Source organism: Microchirus variegatus (assembly GCF_963457635.1).
Source record: "Microchirus variegatus genome assembly, chromosome: 14".
In the NCBI taxonomy this organism is placed as follows: domain Eukaryota; kingdom Metazoa; phylum Chordata; class Actinopteri; order Pleuronectiformes; family Soleidae; genus Microchirus; species Microchirus variegatus.
Genome location: NC_139815.1, coordinates 23,848,730 through 23,868,577, shown reverse-complemented (window position 1 = coordinate 23,868,577; position 19,848 = coordinate 23,848,730). Strand labels below are relative to the sequence as shown.

Sequence of the window (19,848 nt, the reverse complement as noted above, 5' to 3'; positions counted from 1 at the left end):
TTCTCACAGTGGACACAAATCTTCACAACATTTCAAGGTTTTCTTATATACATACTGTATATAATGTTGCATGGCACGACACGCTTTGACAGCTGCTTGTTGCAAGAAGACGATGGACGGGGTACTCGCCTCAATTCAATTTGCCTATAGAGGGGTTTGTTTACATATAAAGTGTAATCTTTAAATATTTTTTTTGGGGTCATTTCAGACTTTCAGGCTTGAAGAACACATTTGTTTTTTTTCTAGAATAACGTAATGACAATGTGCTTTAACTGAGTAAAATAAAAAATAATTTCCTACTCAACACCACATGCTCTTTATTTGAACTGAATCTGCACTCTTAATGCATTGATCAACCACTCAACTAATCACCAACTATTTCCTTTCCAGATTAAAGCTGCTGTTAGTAAAATATGTACTCTCTTCACCGACAAGAGTCTCTCGGTCTCTTGGTTCTGACACGACACAAAACTCCACGTCATGTTTCCCGTTCCAAAGCCAAATTCTCATTTCAGAACCTGAAAGTACTTGGGTTTTCCTTGTGAATCATTGCATCATCAGTGGGTGAGACGATGTAAGCTGTAGACGAGAGGAAGCAGGAAAAGGAGAATTGGATTTCCAAATGAATTATCAGAAACTCCTTTCCACTCACTGTTGTTCATTGCCTGTCGTCGATGATGTAAGGCAGTGGAACTTTGGTTCTTCGTAAAATGCTGTGAGCTTCAGGCTCAAACGGGAACCATGCCATACTTTGCCATTGTGAAAGTACCAAATGAGCCTCTGCTCTTGTTGGTGAATAAATGCCGTGACATGAAAACAGCAGCAATGGACAGGAAGTTATTTAAAAGTTGGCCAAAGGACAACAACATAATCTCTGCCAAGAAGGCAATTATAGTTAAATTAATGGACAGATTTAGAAGACATTTCAAGGTTAAGGGTCTAAGGATAAGGAAACAACTGATAACTTTGCAATAAAGGGTGAGAATATTGACTTTACAGAGGTTTGTGCTAAGTTATAGTAAGTTACTGTTCTTTGCTCTGCCTCACTGGTTTCAGGTGTGAATATGGATTCGTCCGTACGTCCGACCCCGAGTCTGCGTCGGTGAGTGACATTTAACTCCAGTTTGTTGGAATGTGGGCAGAGAGGGTAAGAGAGCAGGATTTTGGGTGCAGGCTTCACACCTCATCAGGCGTGTTTGCTGGATGAGCTGTGCTGCCATGACAAGCCCAAAAAGAAAACAAATTAGGTCAAACAGTGACATGAGAAATAGAAGGGGAGGTTGTGGGGAGGGGGAAACAACATGAAATATTAAATGTTTCATTTCTGTTTTCCTCCTGTCCACGGCCGATGCCAGTTTGAATATTTTTTTTCCCCGTAAAAAGTGGCAGTATGGGTAAGAATGTGCGACGCGTGTGGGGAGAGGCTGGTGTTACCTGACAGTTTCACGCATGACTGCTGTGCTCTTGCATCAGGTGAAGGAAAGAGAGATGACATATGCAGTTCACCTACACAGGTGAGCCAAACCTTGTCAGGAATACAACTAAAACCAAAGTCATCGTTGCGGAAGAGCTGACATATTCGGTATATGTTGTTGTTCAGTTTTTGGATTTGTTTATGTCGCCATACTCCTTGTATGTCTTTGACACCTGGCGTGAATTCCCTTTTTTGAGGGTTGTCACGTCTGTTGCCTTTATGCATTTAATTTAATTATGCCATATACATATGGCTGTTTTTTCTCTTCACATACCATAAGTCCCTGTATCTCTACTATACAAAGTACTGAAGACCACAACATTAAAACTGTGGGTTTGTTTTTTTTTTAATCATACATTTGTCCATGTCTTATTTTGAAACATCAATAATTGAATTTTTTTGCATTATACACAAATCAGCCACAACATGGCAACTAAACCAGTTACTGATTTTACTGTGGTGAATACTCCTATACTCAATAGTCATAAGTCACCATTCATTCATCGTCTGCCGCTTTATCCTCCACGAGGGTCGCAGGGTTCGTTTTTTGGAGAGTAATTACTGTTTTTGGACAGTAATTATTAATATGGTTTAATAACTTGCATTTTATTTTGCTAACGTATAATGTTCAGTGAGTGATGTTTCTTTGGATCTTGAAATAATTACTTGGACTGCACTTAAGTGGACAACAAAGAGAGAACACTTACGATTGCTTGTTAGTTGAGGTCTTACATCTGTTGTTGAATGACAATGTGACAATCAATTATCACCAGTTTTGGTTTAGTAAAGCAGACCTTTTCATGTTGTTGGAGATTTAATAACAGGGTTTCCTACGCAGCATGGAAAAGTATGGAATTTAATTAGAGTCATTTCCAGGTCTGGATAAGTATGGGAAAAGGGGAAAAAAGTATGAAAAAATGTTTGTGTTGTTTCCAGACTATTATCTCACTCTCATTAATATGTACAATTCAAAACAAGTTACTAACGCAACATATACTACCTGTAGATGATATGAGACTAATCAAGCTAGAATGATGTCGAGTTGGCACGGTTACGGTTACCGACTGCGATTCTCATTTAATTTGGAAATTTGATTCTGGAAAAGTATGGAATTTTGAAATGGAAAATGTGTAGGAACTCTGTAATATAAACTATTATTGATTCTACTTTGCAGTTTGCAAGTGTTACTTCCTGTGAAACTAAATAAGGAGAGGGGTGGGCAATAAAACAATTCATAATACGGAAATATCATGAAAGAAAAACTTCAATATGATTGATATTACTGTGTTAATGCATGGTGCAAAACACACATAACTTGCGTTTAATGTTTACAAATGTTTGTTGATTTCGGTAATCATCAGCACGGACTGCTTTATATCACTTTTTATCATATCTATTTGTATTTTTTTTAGTCCCATAACCCAGACCTACAGGAGGAGAGCTTCTGTTTGCTGCTGTGCAATTTCAGATTTCAGATTTCCTGGCCAAATCGGTGTCAGGTTAAAACCACAAACCCAGCTGTACAAAGTTCTCTGGAACTTTTCCAGAAATGCATATTGCCTGACTTCATCCTGAACAGTTTTATCCCAAAGCTGTGTATTATTTAGACACTAATTGCAGTCTTTCTTGCATTTTTGAATTTCTCTCTCTCTCACTCACTCAGTCTCTGTAATTATTAATGCTCTTGCTCTGTCTCGGCACGTTCGCGCACTGTAGTTTGCTCCCTCTTCTCCTCGCTCTAAAAACATCTGTGTTATAAACCGGATTAAATTAATATGGGGAACTACATTCGCTTCATGGAAGGAAGGAAGGAAAGAAAGGAGAGGAAAAAAAATCCTCTTAAAAATCTGATTAACTCCTGAGCCTTAAATTCCTGAATAGCCTATTAAATATTAAGTGAGATGCAAATTCACTTAATCAAATTAGCACGATATTTGGTGCTGTTAAAAGCTGTCTGTCTTTCTTGGATATACTTTCATTTTGGATGCTCATGGAAAACACACCCCCTTCAAATGCACACACACACACACACACACACACACACGACCTCCCTGCTGCGATAGCAAGTGAAGCAAAATAACTCACTCTGCCATACAATCAGTCCTCTTCCTCGCTCGAGGCGCTGCCTGCTTTATTCCATGGATTTTTTTTCCCTCTGCTCCCTCGTCATCCTTTGCTAGTTGTGTATTTTTGTCCCTCCATTGTAGATCTACCACAAACAAGAGCCACTGATGGAGAGTTGTGTTACTTTTGTCACTGTGGTGGCACACTGTTGTGTAATTTTAGGAAAATAAGTTTAAATTTGCAGCAAAGTCCGGACCGAGTGTGTGTGCTCGTAGCGTAGCATTAAACAGGCAAAAATGCTTTCTTTAAGACACAATTTTTACTGTACAAAATGTTTTTTTATATTTTTCACAAAATACATTTAGAAAGCTCCATTTTAAATAAAATTAAATTGAAATATTTAAGAGACAGCGTGTAGACGTTTTTTTTTTTTTGTTGTTGTCGTTTTATCTCAGAAGCGTTGCTCAGACGTTTAAAAACCCATAATGTGTCCATGTTCTTTGCGTACACACCGACAATAAAAATGCAAAACTCAAAAAGAGCACGACAGATGATGCTAGAAAAACCCTCCCATGGTCTTCAATTATAAATAATTCAACTGCCAGGGTTTTTTCGACTGCAGTCTCACGAACTCCAAGCCAATGTAATCAAACAGAACGTGTTCACAAAAGATTTTGCAACACACGACTAATATCTTTAAAAGAAGAGAGAAAAAACAAAAACATTGTGTACTAGATGAAATACAAAGGCTTTGGTCTGTTTTACAATCAACAATGATTAAATCTGATATGTACTTGTAAACAACTGCCAAACACTTAAGTTTAAAACTCTGTCAAGCAATGTTTAATCATAATTATAGGAATTAAATATTTCTAGATGCACAATTTTTTTTTTTGACCATAGGACACTATAATACAACTATACCTAAGAGACAAATTGTACCTGACCCTAAAGTAATGTATCTTATGATGCATGGAACATTTATAGAATATTCTCGGGGATATAAATGAAATCAACTTTTTATTGAGAAATCTTTCTGGAAAAGATTTCCTCAGGGAAGACAAGTACTTTACATTTTGACAAAAAAACAAAACTGGATTATATCGAAGACGCAGCCTACCATTTACAGACTACAGGTTTTCTTTTTTACGCCTGTGTTTCCACATTTAAAGTTCTTCGTGGTAATCTAGGGTCAATCCAACCACCGAAGCGTGAGGTCCGAGTCGCTCCGTCCACTTGTTGATAGTGATCCGTTTCTAATAAGCCGGCAAAGGCCCGTGTGTGTCAGAGGAGTCGACACCACAGCCTCAGTGGATGGATCGAGTTTGAGTTTCCTCTGCTAAATATCCATCATTCGTAAGAAATAAGATCAATAAATATTATTATTTTTTGCGGACACAGTAAGAGTCTTCCCTCCAGCTTTTCGGCGTAAAATGATATGCAAAAAGCGTCCAGAGACCATGCAAAGTCTGGTAGAAAGTCTCGATATAAGCAGATTAAAAGATAGTCATGGCAGAATCTCTCGGGGGTTTTCTCCTCGCTCGCTCGCTCGCAAACAAAAACGCAAGACCAACATGGTTTTCTAGCAGTCCATCTATCAGTACTTGATCTTGGTTTTTCATATTAACATACAAATGGCCATTTACAAACACACCAGAGAAAAAAAGGAAACAATGACTGAAGTTGGAAATAGAAAAACAAACAGATAAGTTTTTTGTTCCATAAAAATTTTAACACTGGGCACTTTACAGATGTCCATTTTTTTTCTCCATTGTTGTTGTTCTCTCCTCCCAGTCCTCATTTGAATGTGCCTAGAGCTACAGAACAGCACAAAGTCCCAATGGAAAAAACAAAGCCCAGATGTCCCGACACTCTCGCAGAGTCTCTTTCTTTCCTTCCTTCCTCTCCTTTCCCGTCCTTTTTGCCTTTTCTTCTTCTCCTCCTCCTCCTCCTCCTCCTCGCCTTCTCTACTCTCCTGTGCTGTGTATGTGTGAGGAGCACTGCCGGAGGGCGACGGTGAAGTGGGTGTTTACAGGGTGAAGTAGCTCTTCTCTCTACTGTAGTCTTGCCCAGTATTGAGACATGTCAGGCTCGCTCCCTGGGACCTGGACAGGGACAGACACTCCAGGAGAGATGAGTCCTGCAGACACAGAAACAAAAAAAAGGATGTTAGATGAAATGAAAAAAAAAATAAAGCGCCATACGTTAGCATGCAGAGCAGGATGAATGGATGTGCGATGTGCAGTGAGTCAGTACATTTCCATGCACCATTAAGTCCAGCTAGGGTTGTTGCTCAACTACTTCTGTCCTTGTCCCATCTAAGTCCAAAGCGGAGGGGAATCAATTTAGTGAATGAAGTGTGACCGTCTCTGCCATGTTAGGTGGTGATGTACCCCCACCCCCCACCCCCCATTTCAGCTTGGTAGTATTTGGCATTTCCCAGTTATAATTGTTCGTGAAGTCGTCCGGTTTTGCAAGTGAAGCTAATCAGGAAGTAAGAATATACTGAATAGCCACCAGGGGGGCGACTCTGTAGGATGCGAAAATAGCGACGTTTGAACGGAAGTCTATGGGAAAGTGTTTGGCATCAGTTAACGTTTAGTTTCAGCTCTTCTTCAATCGCACGTGATGTCGATTCTGTACATTGCGTCCCCATTTTGAAGACAATATGAGAGGACACCGGTGTGATTGACAGCTGGTATCGTACAACAGGTTCGCTGGTTGTGTGTGACATCTGTGAACTTCACGGTTGCTAAAATTTAACACGACGTCTGTCAAATGGCAAATCTTCAAAAGACTTCAAAACAAAAACGGGGAGTTCAGATTTTTAAAGATGATGTCACTACAGGTGGCAACTTGGTCCAAAAAGCACGTAGTATACAGCAGTCGGACTAACGTGTTACCATGTAGTCAGACTATCGTAAATATTTTGTTTTTCTAACGTCATGTAAATGTACCGACTGAGCGTGAGCCACTGTGTTTTTAAGAGCTTGCAAACGTGTAGCTGGGCAGTGAAGCTGCAAAGAGTGGAAGCATGTGCACATACAGTAGCTGCTCAGAAGAGAGCGAGGGGAAAAAAATGATTGCAAGCTCAATAAATTGAGGCTTTGGCAATGGCATTTAAACAGAGAGAGTACAACAGCAAATGAATCAAATTAATTAGCAATTTAGCACAGAGGAAATGTGGTTATGCATGATTAACTCTTCATGACTATAACCAGTATATATGGCTCTGGGTAACAGCACCCTAATGGGGTGGAACTAAACTATGGGCTGGAGCAGCGGCACTGACATGACGGCACAGAGTGGCTTCTTTCATGCGGCCGCCAGACCCCAGAATGAAATGAAATGTAAAAAGGATATTGATGCGGATGTTTAAGCCATGAAGAGTCTCAGAATAGACAGAAGGAAAGAGTGGTGGGGGAAAAGTGGCAGCGTATGACAGAGCGTGAATCGAAGGCGGCTGTGATGCATGGCTCCCTCGATTAAAGGAGAGGCGGCACATATTTCAGCGTGCACTTGTTGTTTTTTTTTAGTAGCATAAACAATAAATGTGCTGCCTACCTGTTGAGGTGGTACCAGAAGTGGTCATTGATTGGCTGTTCATATGTGCCTGCATATGAGGGGGCGTGTATGTGTCGTAGCTCCGCCCGTTCACAGGCGGACTGGTAGGCAGCATGCAGGAATAAGAGGAGGTCTGGCTGGGCTAAAGATGGGGAGAGAATGTTACATTAGCTTAGCCAACCATATCTAGATTTAATTTTAGTTCTGCTCCTATTTTTTTTTTTTTTTTTTTTTAATACATATTTATTTTGAGGGAAACGTCCGGCCTGTGACTATCATTTCAAAGCATGTTTATTATGTAAAAATAGACAACATCTTTAAATAAACATGGATTGTTTGTCTGCTGATACTCACTTGCATAGGTAGATTGTTTGCCATGGTGAAGCTGGGCATGGGGGGCAGAGCACTGTAGGTGTTTGTGAGTGCAGAGTCGGGTCTACCCAGCATTGACCCCGAGGTGAAAGACACTGTGAAAAGAAAATTGAGAATGTGATTCAAGGTGCAGAGAAAACACAGAGAGAGAGAGAATCTAAAGCTGAAACTAACAGTTCTGTTCACATTTGTTTACTCCTGGTTCTAATGAGTTCTGATTTCTGAGGAACTAGTTTAGTTTTGGCCCAAGATTTGAACTGCGGTTGAGTTAAAGTTAGTGGTTTACACAAATATATGTGTGTGTGTGTGTGTGTGTCAGTTGAGTGACTTGTAAGCACGAGCTTCAGTCAAACCCCTGTGTGCCTGATTTGGTGATTACAGATACAGTGAGCTGAGGAAATGTTGCTCAATCGTCCATCAAAAATGAAAGCAGTGCCAAAACAACACACCGGCAGCCTCTGAATCCACAGGCTGTCACATTTAATATTTGGTAAAAAAAAAAAAAAATTAAAAATGTGTGGTGCTGTGTTTACCCGGTGTGGTTGGCTGAGGGATGGCCTGGTAGACGCTGGTGCTGAAGCTGCTGCTGATGGGGATGTGACTGGAGCTGTTGGCCTGTCTGCGCTGGTTCCGCAGCTTCTCCTCTCGCCTCCACTTCGCTCTTCTGTTTGAAAACCATACCTGCGATACAGTTCAAATGGATACATAAGTCACGTGTTCATTTCCCGAACGCACATCCTTCTGGTTAAAAAAAAGAAGAAGAAGAAGAAGAGAGAGAGAAACTCACTTGTATTCTCGCCTCGGGCAGATCGATCTTCGCCGCTAGTCTCTCTCGCGCGAACACATCTGGATAATGAGTTCTTTCAAATTCTGCAACGCAGGAAATAAGCGTGTTATGGAAGAAGCAGCCGGATCAGAGTCAGGGTGACTGGAGGAGCGATTATAGAGGCGCAGGGATCTGAACCTCATTTCCTTATTAACAAAAACTATTACATGCAGTGCAATTAGTTTTTATTTATGTATTTATTTATTTGATTGTGTGATTGTCGGACCTTTCTCCAGCGCCTCGATCTGCTCCTGAGTGAAGGACGTGCGGTTTCTCTGTAGTTTCCTCTTGAGCTGCAGCCGCAGCTGCGTCTCCTCCGAGTCCTCGCCGTTCGAGCTGATGGAGTTTGTGTTTTCTCCTGCGGGGTCTTGTTGTTGGCAGCCATCTGCAAGAGTAAACAAATGAAGAATAATTTAATAAATAATGAAGAGGCATTTAAATTGAAATATGCAATTCAATTACGCTAATTGAATAATCAATTCCGCGGGTCTCGTGTTGTATTAACGGCGCGACATCATTAATTAAAAGTCACTGTCATGGTCGGTTTGACTCAGAATCAGATGGATTGTTCAGAGGAGGGTTGTTTTTTTGGGTCTCAATGTTGCCAGAATGAGGAACAACAATATTTTTTTTCTCCCCTTTTTTTTTCCCTCAAAAGCGTCACATGCAGTTGAAGTGTTTATAAAATATTGTGGGAAAAACAGGCTGTTGAGGGGGGAAAAGGCCGCGCGCACTCCTCCGCTCTCCAACAATGGCGCGTGTTGTGAAAAGGTTAAGAGAAATGTGACAAGATGTGGCGAACCTCTTTTCAGAGCCTATGAAATGTATTAAAACCCCAAACTCTCACTCTCTCTCTCTCTCTCTCTCTCTGTCATTCTACCAAACCACTACCTCCCACCATCCCCCGTCCGTTTTTTTCCTCGGGCAGAGCAGAGCCTCAATGGTTGTTCCCATATGGGCGTTGGTATAGCCATTGAGGTGACCACCAACTTCTGAATAGGAGAAGACGCTTTTCAGAATGATACAATGCCTTCAGGAGTAAGGGAAACCATTAAACTATGGACACAGTCAGAGACGAGCAGTGAGCCTTCGGTGGGTGTAATATATGGGAGGCTGAGAGAGAGAGAGAGAGAGAGAGAGGGAGAGAGGGAGGAGGAGGGAGGGAGGGAGGTGGGGGTATTGGAGGAGATGACAAAAGGATTCTCTCTCTCTGGAGGCGCATAGGCTCTAGTACTTTGGCATTGTGCGCACGAGGATCCCAGTCAACAGAGCGTTGAGTCCACTGTGTTAACCCTTATCCACTACCATCATTAATCACGTCCCCCGGCCAGCTACACGCCACTCAGGATTTCTGTCTTCAATTGGAAACAAATGAGTGAGGAGAGAGCATGCAACCCCCTGAACAACCAAAATAAGGCCAATCTATTCACTGCTCCTGCGTGTGTTTGTGTGTGTGTGTGTGTGCGTGTGTGCGTGTGTGCGTGTGTCCGTCCGCGGTGCATGCGGCCCGCAGGTCCCCCTCAGTTCGCAGGCTTATCGTCTAATGTCCTGTCTCCATGTTGGACATCATTATCACACCAAGGAGTTAATGTGAAATTAAGCGCAGGGGGGCGCGTTGATATGGAGGGTGGTTTGTGTAATATCACACTGATGCCGTGGGTGGAACTCCATTCCAGCTTTTTGTATGCACATGTGTTTTGTTTTTATTTGTTTTGACTGGCATATTTTGTTGACGCGGGGCGGGGCTGTGGAGCCAGGACACCCAGCCAGGACAAGTGCGTAAAAGTTGCATGCGTAAAAAACAAAAAAGTTGGAATCACACATTTAATGGTGATGTGAGGCCTCTTTTAGGCCTTAAATAGAAATGTAGTGCGTCTTTATGAGTGGAACCTGAGGCCATATGACAATTTTCCCTTTTGCTGCAAAAAAAAAAAACTTAAGAGTATTCTTCTGTTTTTGTATCCACGCTATGTTTCTTCACTGCGGCTAATCCATAAAAAGGAGTGAATGTGCAGCTATTATCCGTCTGCCAGACCCACTGACGCTAGGATGGGATTTGTTTTTCTTTTTAAAAAAGCGCTGGGAAATAAACTCATTCTTTAGTATCACGATGTGTCGGGCAGTGAGGCGGAAAAGCAGCAGCAGCAAAAAAAAAGAAAAAAAAAAAAGATACCGAACCAATTGCGGCACCTTTCAGCTGCTGAATCCGGATCAAAACACTCTTGAGAAACCGCTTAGAAGTGAAAGAGAAAGTGAGAGACTAAATCCTATAGACGGGATTTAGAGCCATATAGCCAGCGACTGAGAAAGGGATGAAAGACGGATTCGGTGTGGACTTTTATTCGTTTCTCTTTGGATAGAGTTGTCTTCTTTTGAGGCCCTGTCACTCTCCATGTAGCCACTATATATATATATCTACTTATATAGACGGCTGGATAACTTATTATCATTATTATTATTATTATTATTATTGTTATGAACAATAATTATTGTGTTACTTAACGATATAATTATAGGCCTATTTCTAACAATAGACCAATTTAAAAACCATTGTTCTCATCTGAATACTTTCATTGGATTAAAAGAAAATACAAACACGGTAAAAAAAATAAAATAACAATAATAATAATAATAATAATACAATTTGAAATTAAGGTTAATCACTTCCGCTTTACTGGTTTTTGATGACAGCCCCACGTGTCCAGTGCTCATGATTATAAAACTGCATTCCAACACTGGTGGTTCACACCAAGTCTAAAGTAAAAAAATAAAAAAAAAACCTAAATAAAATAGTGCTGAGTGTTTAGACCCCACACAAGAAGAAAAAACCCCTCTGAAGTGGAACATTTCCACATCAGCCTCGTCATCCCCACACTCCTGCATGTTGCCATTATGAGAGACAAAGCCGTCTCTAATGAGCAATTACACGTAGTGCGGCCTGTTCCCATAACCGATCATTGCGTGTGAAGGGGAAAACATTCCTTTGTACTAATATATCCGAGCGCACACGAAGCTCCGCGACTCTGCGGCTCCCCACGCACCAGCAGTGGGGGCGAGAGAGGGGGGAGAGTGCGGCTGTGGAACGGACACCTCTGCTGAGAGGTTGTCCGCATGTCACGCACATCCACGAGTGGGACAGTGGAGGCATTCACACACACTGGTGTCCACGATGTCCTCTGATGGACTCTTAATTGTCCAGGGCATCAAAGCGTTTTAGTGCAAATGTAATACATGTTCATAGGAAACACTGAGTTTTATTATTATGTGGCCAAACAGTTTAAAATCTGTCAATATATCGATAATTATTGTGGGGGAAAAATAGAGGATACAGTTAATTTCCTTAAGAATCACAGTGATATTAAAATATACATTGTAATGTAATTATGTTAATTATTACAGAGAGGAATAACTGTTTTAAAGCTTGTTAAAATGAGGAAATATTTTCTTTATAAATGAATACATGCAACATGTTGCTCAACACTGTGGTTTCACATCAGTGCAATTCTGGCTTACATTGTTAATTGTGATTATTTCATTTATATAATGCACATTATATTCTATTATTTTAATATCAACTTCATAGTCTTTATATGTTGCGAATACATAGTTTATTGTATTTGCTGCTGTGGGACTATAATAAGGGATTATTTTATTTTATATTAATTGTCTTATTTTTTATGGCCATTATTGTGAAAGCTATAGGTATTACTGTGAATTGTGGAGGCGTGTCACCTCCCACGTGACTCCCACTGAGTCTGATATCAGCACCTGTGTTGACTCGTAAAAGTGATTTTCACCATCAAAGTCCACCAATTTGTGGAGCTTAATGAAGACGTTTAAAGTCTAGTGATTGATTTTTTTTATTATTATACTTTTTTTTTTGCTCCTCCACAAGTTTGGCTTAACTTTTTTTTTTTTTTCTTCGTTTCCAAATGGAGACCATCGACTTGTATCCACGCGCGCGTCAAGGTGTCTTTATTGGCCACGGTGTGTGATAATGAGGCTCACCTTGGTTGGGCTGTCCTGGCACTGATGTTCCGGGGTACCAGCCGGGCCGGGTCCCCCAAGTTCCTGTCTGACCGTTGAGCATTCTCAGCTTGTCATACATGCCATCTGCGCCCATCTGTTGCTTTTCACTAGCCAGGTTGCGAAGGACTCTGTTTATCGATGACACCTGAATGACAAATTATATGATGTGTGGGAGGAAAAGGAAATTAGGATTATGATTAGATTAGCGTGTGTGTGTGTGTTTTTTTCTTCTTCTTCTTCTTGTTCTAATTGACGCGTGGTCACAGACGCATTAATGCGTGCACTGTGTTTCATAAGACTCCAATGCTTGGATGCACATTCTCCTCTTCCTCCAGTGCGCGAGGAAGGAGGGGGGGGAAAAGTCATTTCACGTGGCAAATTAAATCATGTTCACACAACTTACACTGGGTATATTGTCGTTGGTGCAGATCCCCTCTGACAGGAGTCTGTCACGGATCTCCCACGCGAAGATAGACGGACACTCCCGCTTGTACTGCGCGATTTTCGCGACCACCTCCGGTGTGGCGACCCTGGGTTTGCTGCCGCCTATTGCTCTCGGTCTTATGGAGCCAGTCTCATAGTATCTGCCCAGGATCTTGCTCACGCAGCCGTTGGACACCTGGATAGAAAACAAAAAACACAATTCACATACATTATTTACGACTATGAAGGGAATGTCTAAGATGACGTCAAATAATTATCACCTTGTCACTGTCCAGCACTTGGACTTCATCATGGGTCTATAAACACAAAACATATGCCTTGAATTGTTTATTGGGCATTTTCCTTGCAATAGATTTAATCTTTAAAGTAGGCTTTGGGATTATTGCCTTCTTTTTTTTTTTTAATGAAATAATTCCGAAAATCAAACCGTTATATCTTCAATATCTGTTGTTAAATTAATGTTTTTGGAAGCAGGTCGTATCCGCTCAGATCAACGTCTGGATACACCTGTTTCCAACTACCCGGCAAAAAGAGGAGAAAAGAGAGAATAAGAAAAGAGGGAGGGAGGTGGTTTGTCACCTGCAGTATCCTGGAGATGTCGCAGGGTCGAGCGCCACTGTGAGCAAGTTCAACTATTTTTTGCCTGGTGGAATCCGGTAGCGGTCTACCATTAACAAACACACCACCAAGCTGGTTTACGCCACTGTGACCTACATGGAGAAAACAAAAAGCGCCGCAGTCATCCCATCATATCACACACATATACATTTATATTCAGTACACGAGCCAATCATGGTGTTCTTATAGTGATAAGGAGAATGAAATATGAGCATATACAGAGAAAATAATGTAAAGATATTTAAAAAAAAAAAAAAAAAAAAAAACTCTCCCTCGCATCTCTCGGTGCATTCCCATGAAGTCAAACATTGCGCGTATAATTCACTAAAAACGCATGCAGAAGCTCAACAACAGCAGCATCACATTTAATAAACGGAACAAAAACAAAACGTTAGTTTGTTTTTATAACTCAACAAATCAACACCAGCGTAATAATCCCTGACTGAAACTCGTAAAAGTCCATTCGCATCATAATCCAGCACCAGCAGCAGCTCCTCATCCACAAACTGTAATAACCATCAACATGCAACAGCAGTGACATGTAGACACCAAACACCAAAACCTGCTTCTATATAAATATATAAAAATATATTTTAGTTGATAAAAGCGTCGCTTTCTGGAAAGTGTCCATAAAAGGTCAACCGGTCCGCCAATACGCACAACAATTACGCACGAGTAAAACAGCCAGTACATTGGACACACGCTCTAAAATTGCTATTTTTATAAGATTGTAAGTTGTTGTTTTTTTGTTTTAAATTGGAAATCATCCTTAAAATATATTGTATGCTTTGTCGCTAAAGCAGATGGAAGAAATAATCCCGCAAACCTGAAGCCAAAAGGGGGGAAGTGACTCCCTGTTGTGCCTGCGCCGCGCTCTCTGCTCCTCCGCTGCCTTCCCCTGCGCTGCCGCCCGCTACATTGACTCCGGGAGCAGAGGCTCCTTAGCAATAAATAAGCTCCAAATATAGAAGAGGGGGAAAATATGATGAGCCTGCCTGACATTTGTCTTTAAAATAAAGCTAGCTGCACGTCAAGTTTGAGCTTAATTTCTGGAAATAGGCGGAAGTCGCCTCGGATCATGCATGGGAGGCTAATTGAAAAGATCAGTTGGAGCACTTGTGGCAGGCATGTCACTTTATGACACCGCTCTGCTTTTGAAAATCGCATCGTCACGACAAATAGTAGCATGATAAAACGACCCTTTCTGTCTGCATTTGGATATCACTCAGACAAAATTGGACGCTACTCGTTTACCCTCGGAGGGAGACTTCGTTTTAAGGTGGCCGGGGGCTACGCGCGTTCACAGGAGCGAGGGCGCGCCTGGATTTGTAACATATTAAATGTGACATGGAGGTTTTTTTTTTTTTTTTCCTTTTTCTTTTCCTTTCCTGCCCCCCTTGTTTTGTATTTGACAACAAATGCTCACAGTCTCTGCAGTCCTGTTGTGAGCAATCGGTGGGCGTCGTTACTATGAGAAATATGTCACTTTAAACAGGAGCCTTTATTTCATAGGAATCATCAGAGGATGCTCTTCATACCTGAGTGGAAATAAAACCTGTTTAACCGAGACACGCATCCCCCCCCCCCCCCCTCTTTGGCCGCTGTGTGTAATAATCTTCTGACTGATAGTAAATCCATTATCATCCCCTCTGGTCTTCGGTAATTCCCAGGATTAAGTGGAATTAATAGACTTCTTATGCTGAAATTGGCCTGCGCCGCATTCTAACACTCGCTGCTCTGCGGGTTCTCCATCATCTCTTGATTTACAGCTATCACATAAATCCTCCCGATCGATAAAAACCATCAGATAAGGACATCACACGGAAGGAAGTGGAGGGAAAAAAATCTCCTATATGAGGCTAAGTCTTAATCATGGCACAATTCCCTCAAGTGCCCAGAGTCGATCTCGCCCCGCTGGCGCTGATTATGCGCCTTGTATTCTATTGCAAGTGCACTAATAGGAAAACATATGGTGTCAATTTGGACGCTCCCCACTATATACACCCAGGAGTTATTAGCACAAAAGCCACCGAGGCCGCGCTGCGACCTTTAGACAACCCAAAGGGCCGAGTCCAATGATATCTGCTCGGGCAATTCGCACCAGACATCACACGCCAAGTGCAGGGGGAGCGTCCCATTAACATCAATCCACACTGTGTAGTGTCCAACACACGGGCTCTGATAAGAAGCCATCATCTCAATCATAGGACAATAGTGCAACCCCCCCCCCCCCCCCCCCCAAACAAATAAAAATATAAATTAAACACAACAAGACTCCACTGAATGCCACTTTTTTTTTTTTTTTTTTTTTTTAAATCTGTTAACAACATTTTTCATCACATTGACTTTAAACATTCTTTTTTTTCTTCTTCTTCTTCAGATTAACAGCACAGACACGTCATCAAGGTATATGGAGAATAACATAATGAAATTATTCCACACACCTTCATCACAGATGTCATACACCTCTTGTCCAGCAGCAAGAGAGAAAATGTTTCATGTTTATCCGTTTTTGTTTCAACACACACCAGCAATAAGACAAAAAAATATAGAGAGAAACTTCATCTACAGATGTGTGTGTGTGTGTGTGTGTGTTTGTGATTGACACCCACGACAATATGCTTGTTAATATTTATCTTCCGCTGTGCAACACACACACACGCACACACACACACACACACACACACACACTGGGGTTATAATAGAAGCATTTGCTTTCTGGTTCATGCTGAAGAATATATGGACTCATCTACATAAGACATTATTGCTATTCCTCATGTTTCATGCAGGGCATCATCATCTTCTTCTTCTTCTATACACGCAGCTCATCTTGTATGCAGCCTGGCAGCAGCTCTAACGCTAATGCAGGCGGCTGTGCAATTATTTAATACCAACTCAAGCAGAAACATAAAAAAAAAAAAGAAAAAGGAAAAGAAAAAAAATCTTCCTCTTAATACAACCCCCCTGTATTCTCTCTTCCCCTCTGTGATTAACTTCCCTCTACCTCCTATTACTGCAAAAACATTAAAAAATAATAATAAAGTTACAGCAATGAAACGACCATCAACTCCTCTCCTGCACCTTTAACGCATGCAAATGAATTTATTAAGTGTTTTCATAAAGTTATTGCACTGTAACTCTATAACCACCACCACTGATGCTGCCATTCAACCACATTCACATCAACACATATACATGTAGATATACACACACACATATATATATATATATATATATATATATATAGATACATATATTAAAAATAAACTTACTGTTTTGCATCATTGAGGCTACTCCAGACTCCCACGTGGCTTGGTTGTGGTATTCTGAGCGTCACAAAGAAATAACACAAAGCTGGTTAAGAATCACATAAACACAAAGCTGGTGCACAACACACATGTTGTTTAAAAAAAAATATATATATATAAATTAGGTTTTCTTATATCTCCTTGTATTGTATTTTTTACGGGTTTTGTGCATAATAAAACATTATATAGATGCATGATAGGTGATTTTTTTTTTTTAAAGTAGTAGTATGTATATGTATTTAATATTAAACTTGCCTGGAAACAGAGTTGACTGTCCACTCTATAACAATCTAGTCAATCATCTGCCGTTTTCACTACTTTAATGTCTCCCTAAAGGACAAAGCAAAACAACACATTAGCACAGCCACACATGCTCCTGATGCACGTTTCATAGCACGGTGTGTGTGTATATGTGTGTATATATTTGTGTGTGTGTAATTTGACTCAACATGTTGCTGCCGAGCACAAACTACACAACACTGAGGCCTGTGTGAGTAAACACAACTTTAACTCCACTGATTCTTCACTTTGTGGTTCATTTAAATAAAATCAGGGCCTTAAAATCAGGGTTTTATTTATTTATTTTTTTATCCCCACTCCTTCCCTTTGCACTTGATGTCTTCTCCACTCGTGAAGTCTAAACCCGTGGAAATACAGTGACACACGTTGTCTACCTCGCCTCACTGCTCTGTAAAAGTCCACATTAGGAGGGAGGTGGTGGAGGAGGAGGAGGAGGAGGAGGATGGGGTGGCACAAAGCTGGTGTACAAAGCTTGCAGGACTCTAACAATACACACACATACACACTCTCTCTCTCTCTTTTTTTTCCTCTTTTTTTCTCCCTCCCTCCCTCCCTCTAATTCTGCCTCCAAACACAACCTCAAACCTGGGGCGAAAAAACTCGGCCTCCACGACTAGAAACACACCACAGCAGCTTCCACACTAAACACACCAACAAGTTCAGCTTCATACAAAGAGCCGGAGGCATGCATCCACCCCCTCCGGGACCATTCACACACACACACACACACACACACACACACACGACCGTGACCCCGGTGCCGCCACTGCGTGAATGTGGGTTTTGTTTTGCCTTTGCCTTTCTTCCATTTTCAAAAAAAAAAAAGTGGGGGCTGGAGAATTTGAAAAAAAAAAAAAAAAAAGTAATTTCTTGTTATAAATATTTGGTGGTTATTTTGTGCTATGCTGGTGCGGGTTGTAAAGCGGGTTCGCGCACACAACAGCGCAGTAGGGCGCTCAATTGGAAAAGACAAATGCATTAAAGGAGCCATTGAAAAGGGGGGAAGAGATAAAAAGGGGGCCAGGGAGGGACAAGTCTCAAGTTTTCTCTCCCTCCATGCGAAGTTGTGTTCTCTCTATTTGTGTGTGTGTGTGTGTAGGAGAAAATGGCCTGATACCGGCGGCGTCAGTCTTCACAGGCTGCACTGATGTGTGTTTGTGTGTGTTTTTTTTTTTGTGTAAAAATCCTCCACTGTACTGCTTTTAAAACTGGAGCTGATTTCATTATGGGATGTCTCTCATTAATCATATTCAAAAATTCCATCACAGTGGCCCCTAACAGCTTTAGCATGACGTCAAATCACCATCAGTGACATTAAATTATTATTTTTATTTTTTTTTAAACTAGATTTGTGTCATGACGTTAAAGGTTTTAAAGGAAATAATAAAAAATACATTTAAATCCGGATTTAAAGCTTGTAAAAAGTCACCCCCCGTGTGTGTGTGTGTGTGGTTGATGGTCCAAGAGTGAGTGGTTAATCATTTATTTAAGGTCGAAAGCTCAAACGTTGTTGTTCCTGAGGTTAACTGCGTGAGCTAATCTGCATTTCTTTTCCTTTAGTAATCCGTAACAACAAGGTCTTAATTCAACATGCTTATTCTGGCCGCTGGATGCTGCGCTCGCGACATTCATATGCAGAAATAATCCATGTAGGCCTTTAATGGCCGCTGGTGCAAGTTACAGACTGTAACAAGAGGAGGGGAAAATAAACCGTTTATTTATTATTATTATTTTATACATGCAAGTGTCTGTAAAGATACGTGTTAAGTAGTAATTAGAATGGATTTAGCTGTGTCCAAGCCTATTTTAATTCTAATTTTAGTATTAAAAAAAAAGACATAACAATGTAATTGACTTATTTTATTTGACTATTTTGTACATTTATTTTGGACAAATTATTCAGTAAAAAGCAGCATTATGTGTACATTTAAATAATAATAATAATAATAATAATAATAAATCACTACTAAAATTCAAAACATTATTTAATGTTTGACCCTGACATGCACGTGCAGCCTGACTGTACAGTCCTCATTAACTCCACCTGTTATTAAAACTACATTTTATTCTTTATTATAATGTATTATGTATTAAAATGTGAAAGTTGAATTTTCCCAGACACACAGACAAACTCTCTCAGGCTCCATGGAGTCTTTTTTTTTTTTTTTCTTCTTCTTTTTTTTTGAAGAGGGCGCTTGGTTGACTCGCCTGCATGAATCAATGTGACACCTTTCCTCAACGGGTCATTGCGCCCCATTCTCCACGATGATCACTGTCCTGGCCCAACGTGACTTTTTACTCTTTTGCTGTCATAAATAAGCGCTAAATTATCCGAGGGCCCTAAACACACCATCATCACCACCAACAACAACAACAACAGCAACAGAATGTATATAAAAGTAGTATAAAAAAGAAAACACTGTAGGCAACATCGGCCTCAAACTTCAACTAATAATAATAATAATAATCTGAATATTATTATTAATAATAAGACAAACTTTTCGTCATGCTCTCACCTTTTTGGGGCATCCTGCTTCGTTGTCAGAGTCCCTGGTAAAGTGCAGGCTGCACAGCCTTTAGTTCTCCACGCCACAGAGAAGAGGAGAAGAAGAAATAAAGAAAGAAAAAAAAAAACCAAACGCCGGCCAGGCTCAGTCTCTCTTTCTCTCCTTCTCTCGGGGAAGTTTTTTTTCGAGGAGGAGGGGAAGGGGGAAAAAAATTAGTTTCCAGTGTTCTTCAGGCGGAGACGGAGGGGATCTCCCTGCGAAGGAGACAGAGATTGACAGTGAACTCAGATGTCAGGACGCACGGAGTTTGGCTGAGGATGTGCGCTGGCGTGTGAGAGAGCG

The 19,848-nt window shown here is 40.8% G+C and overlaps 1 protein-coding gene across 2 annotated transcripts; it reads right to left on the bottom strand.

Moving 5' to 3' along the window:
- Nucleotides 1–5,592: 5,592 nt before the first annotated feature.
- Nucleotides 5,593–19,528, bottom strand: LOC310936791 (paired box protein Pax-6; the record flags this gene model as incomplete). Of its 2 annotated transcripts, XM_083900938.1 has the most annotated exons (12): nucleotides 5,593–5,678; nucleotides 7,103–7,244; nucleotides 7,457–7,569; nucleotides 8,008–8,155; nucleotides 8,262–8,344; nucleotides 8,527–8,685; nucleotides 12,309–12,474; nucleotides 12,733–12,948; nucleotides 13,034–13,069; nucleotides 13,353–13,483; nucleotides 16,664–16,717; nucleotides 19,516–19,528. In XM_083900938.1, 12 exons carry the CDS (start codon nucleotides 19,526–19,528, stop codon nucleotides 5,593–5,595), a joined length of 1,347 nt encoding a protein of 448 aa, XP_083757064.1. The 2 variants fall into 2 exon arrangements, with proteins under 2 accessions (XP_083757064.1, XP_083757065.1); XM_083900939.1 differs by lacking the exon at nucleotides 13,034–13,069.
- Between the last annotated feature and the right edge of the window lie 320 nt (nucleotides 19,529–19,848).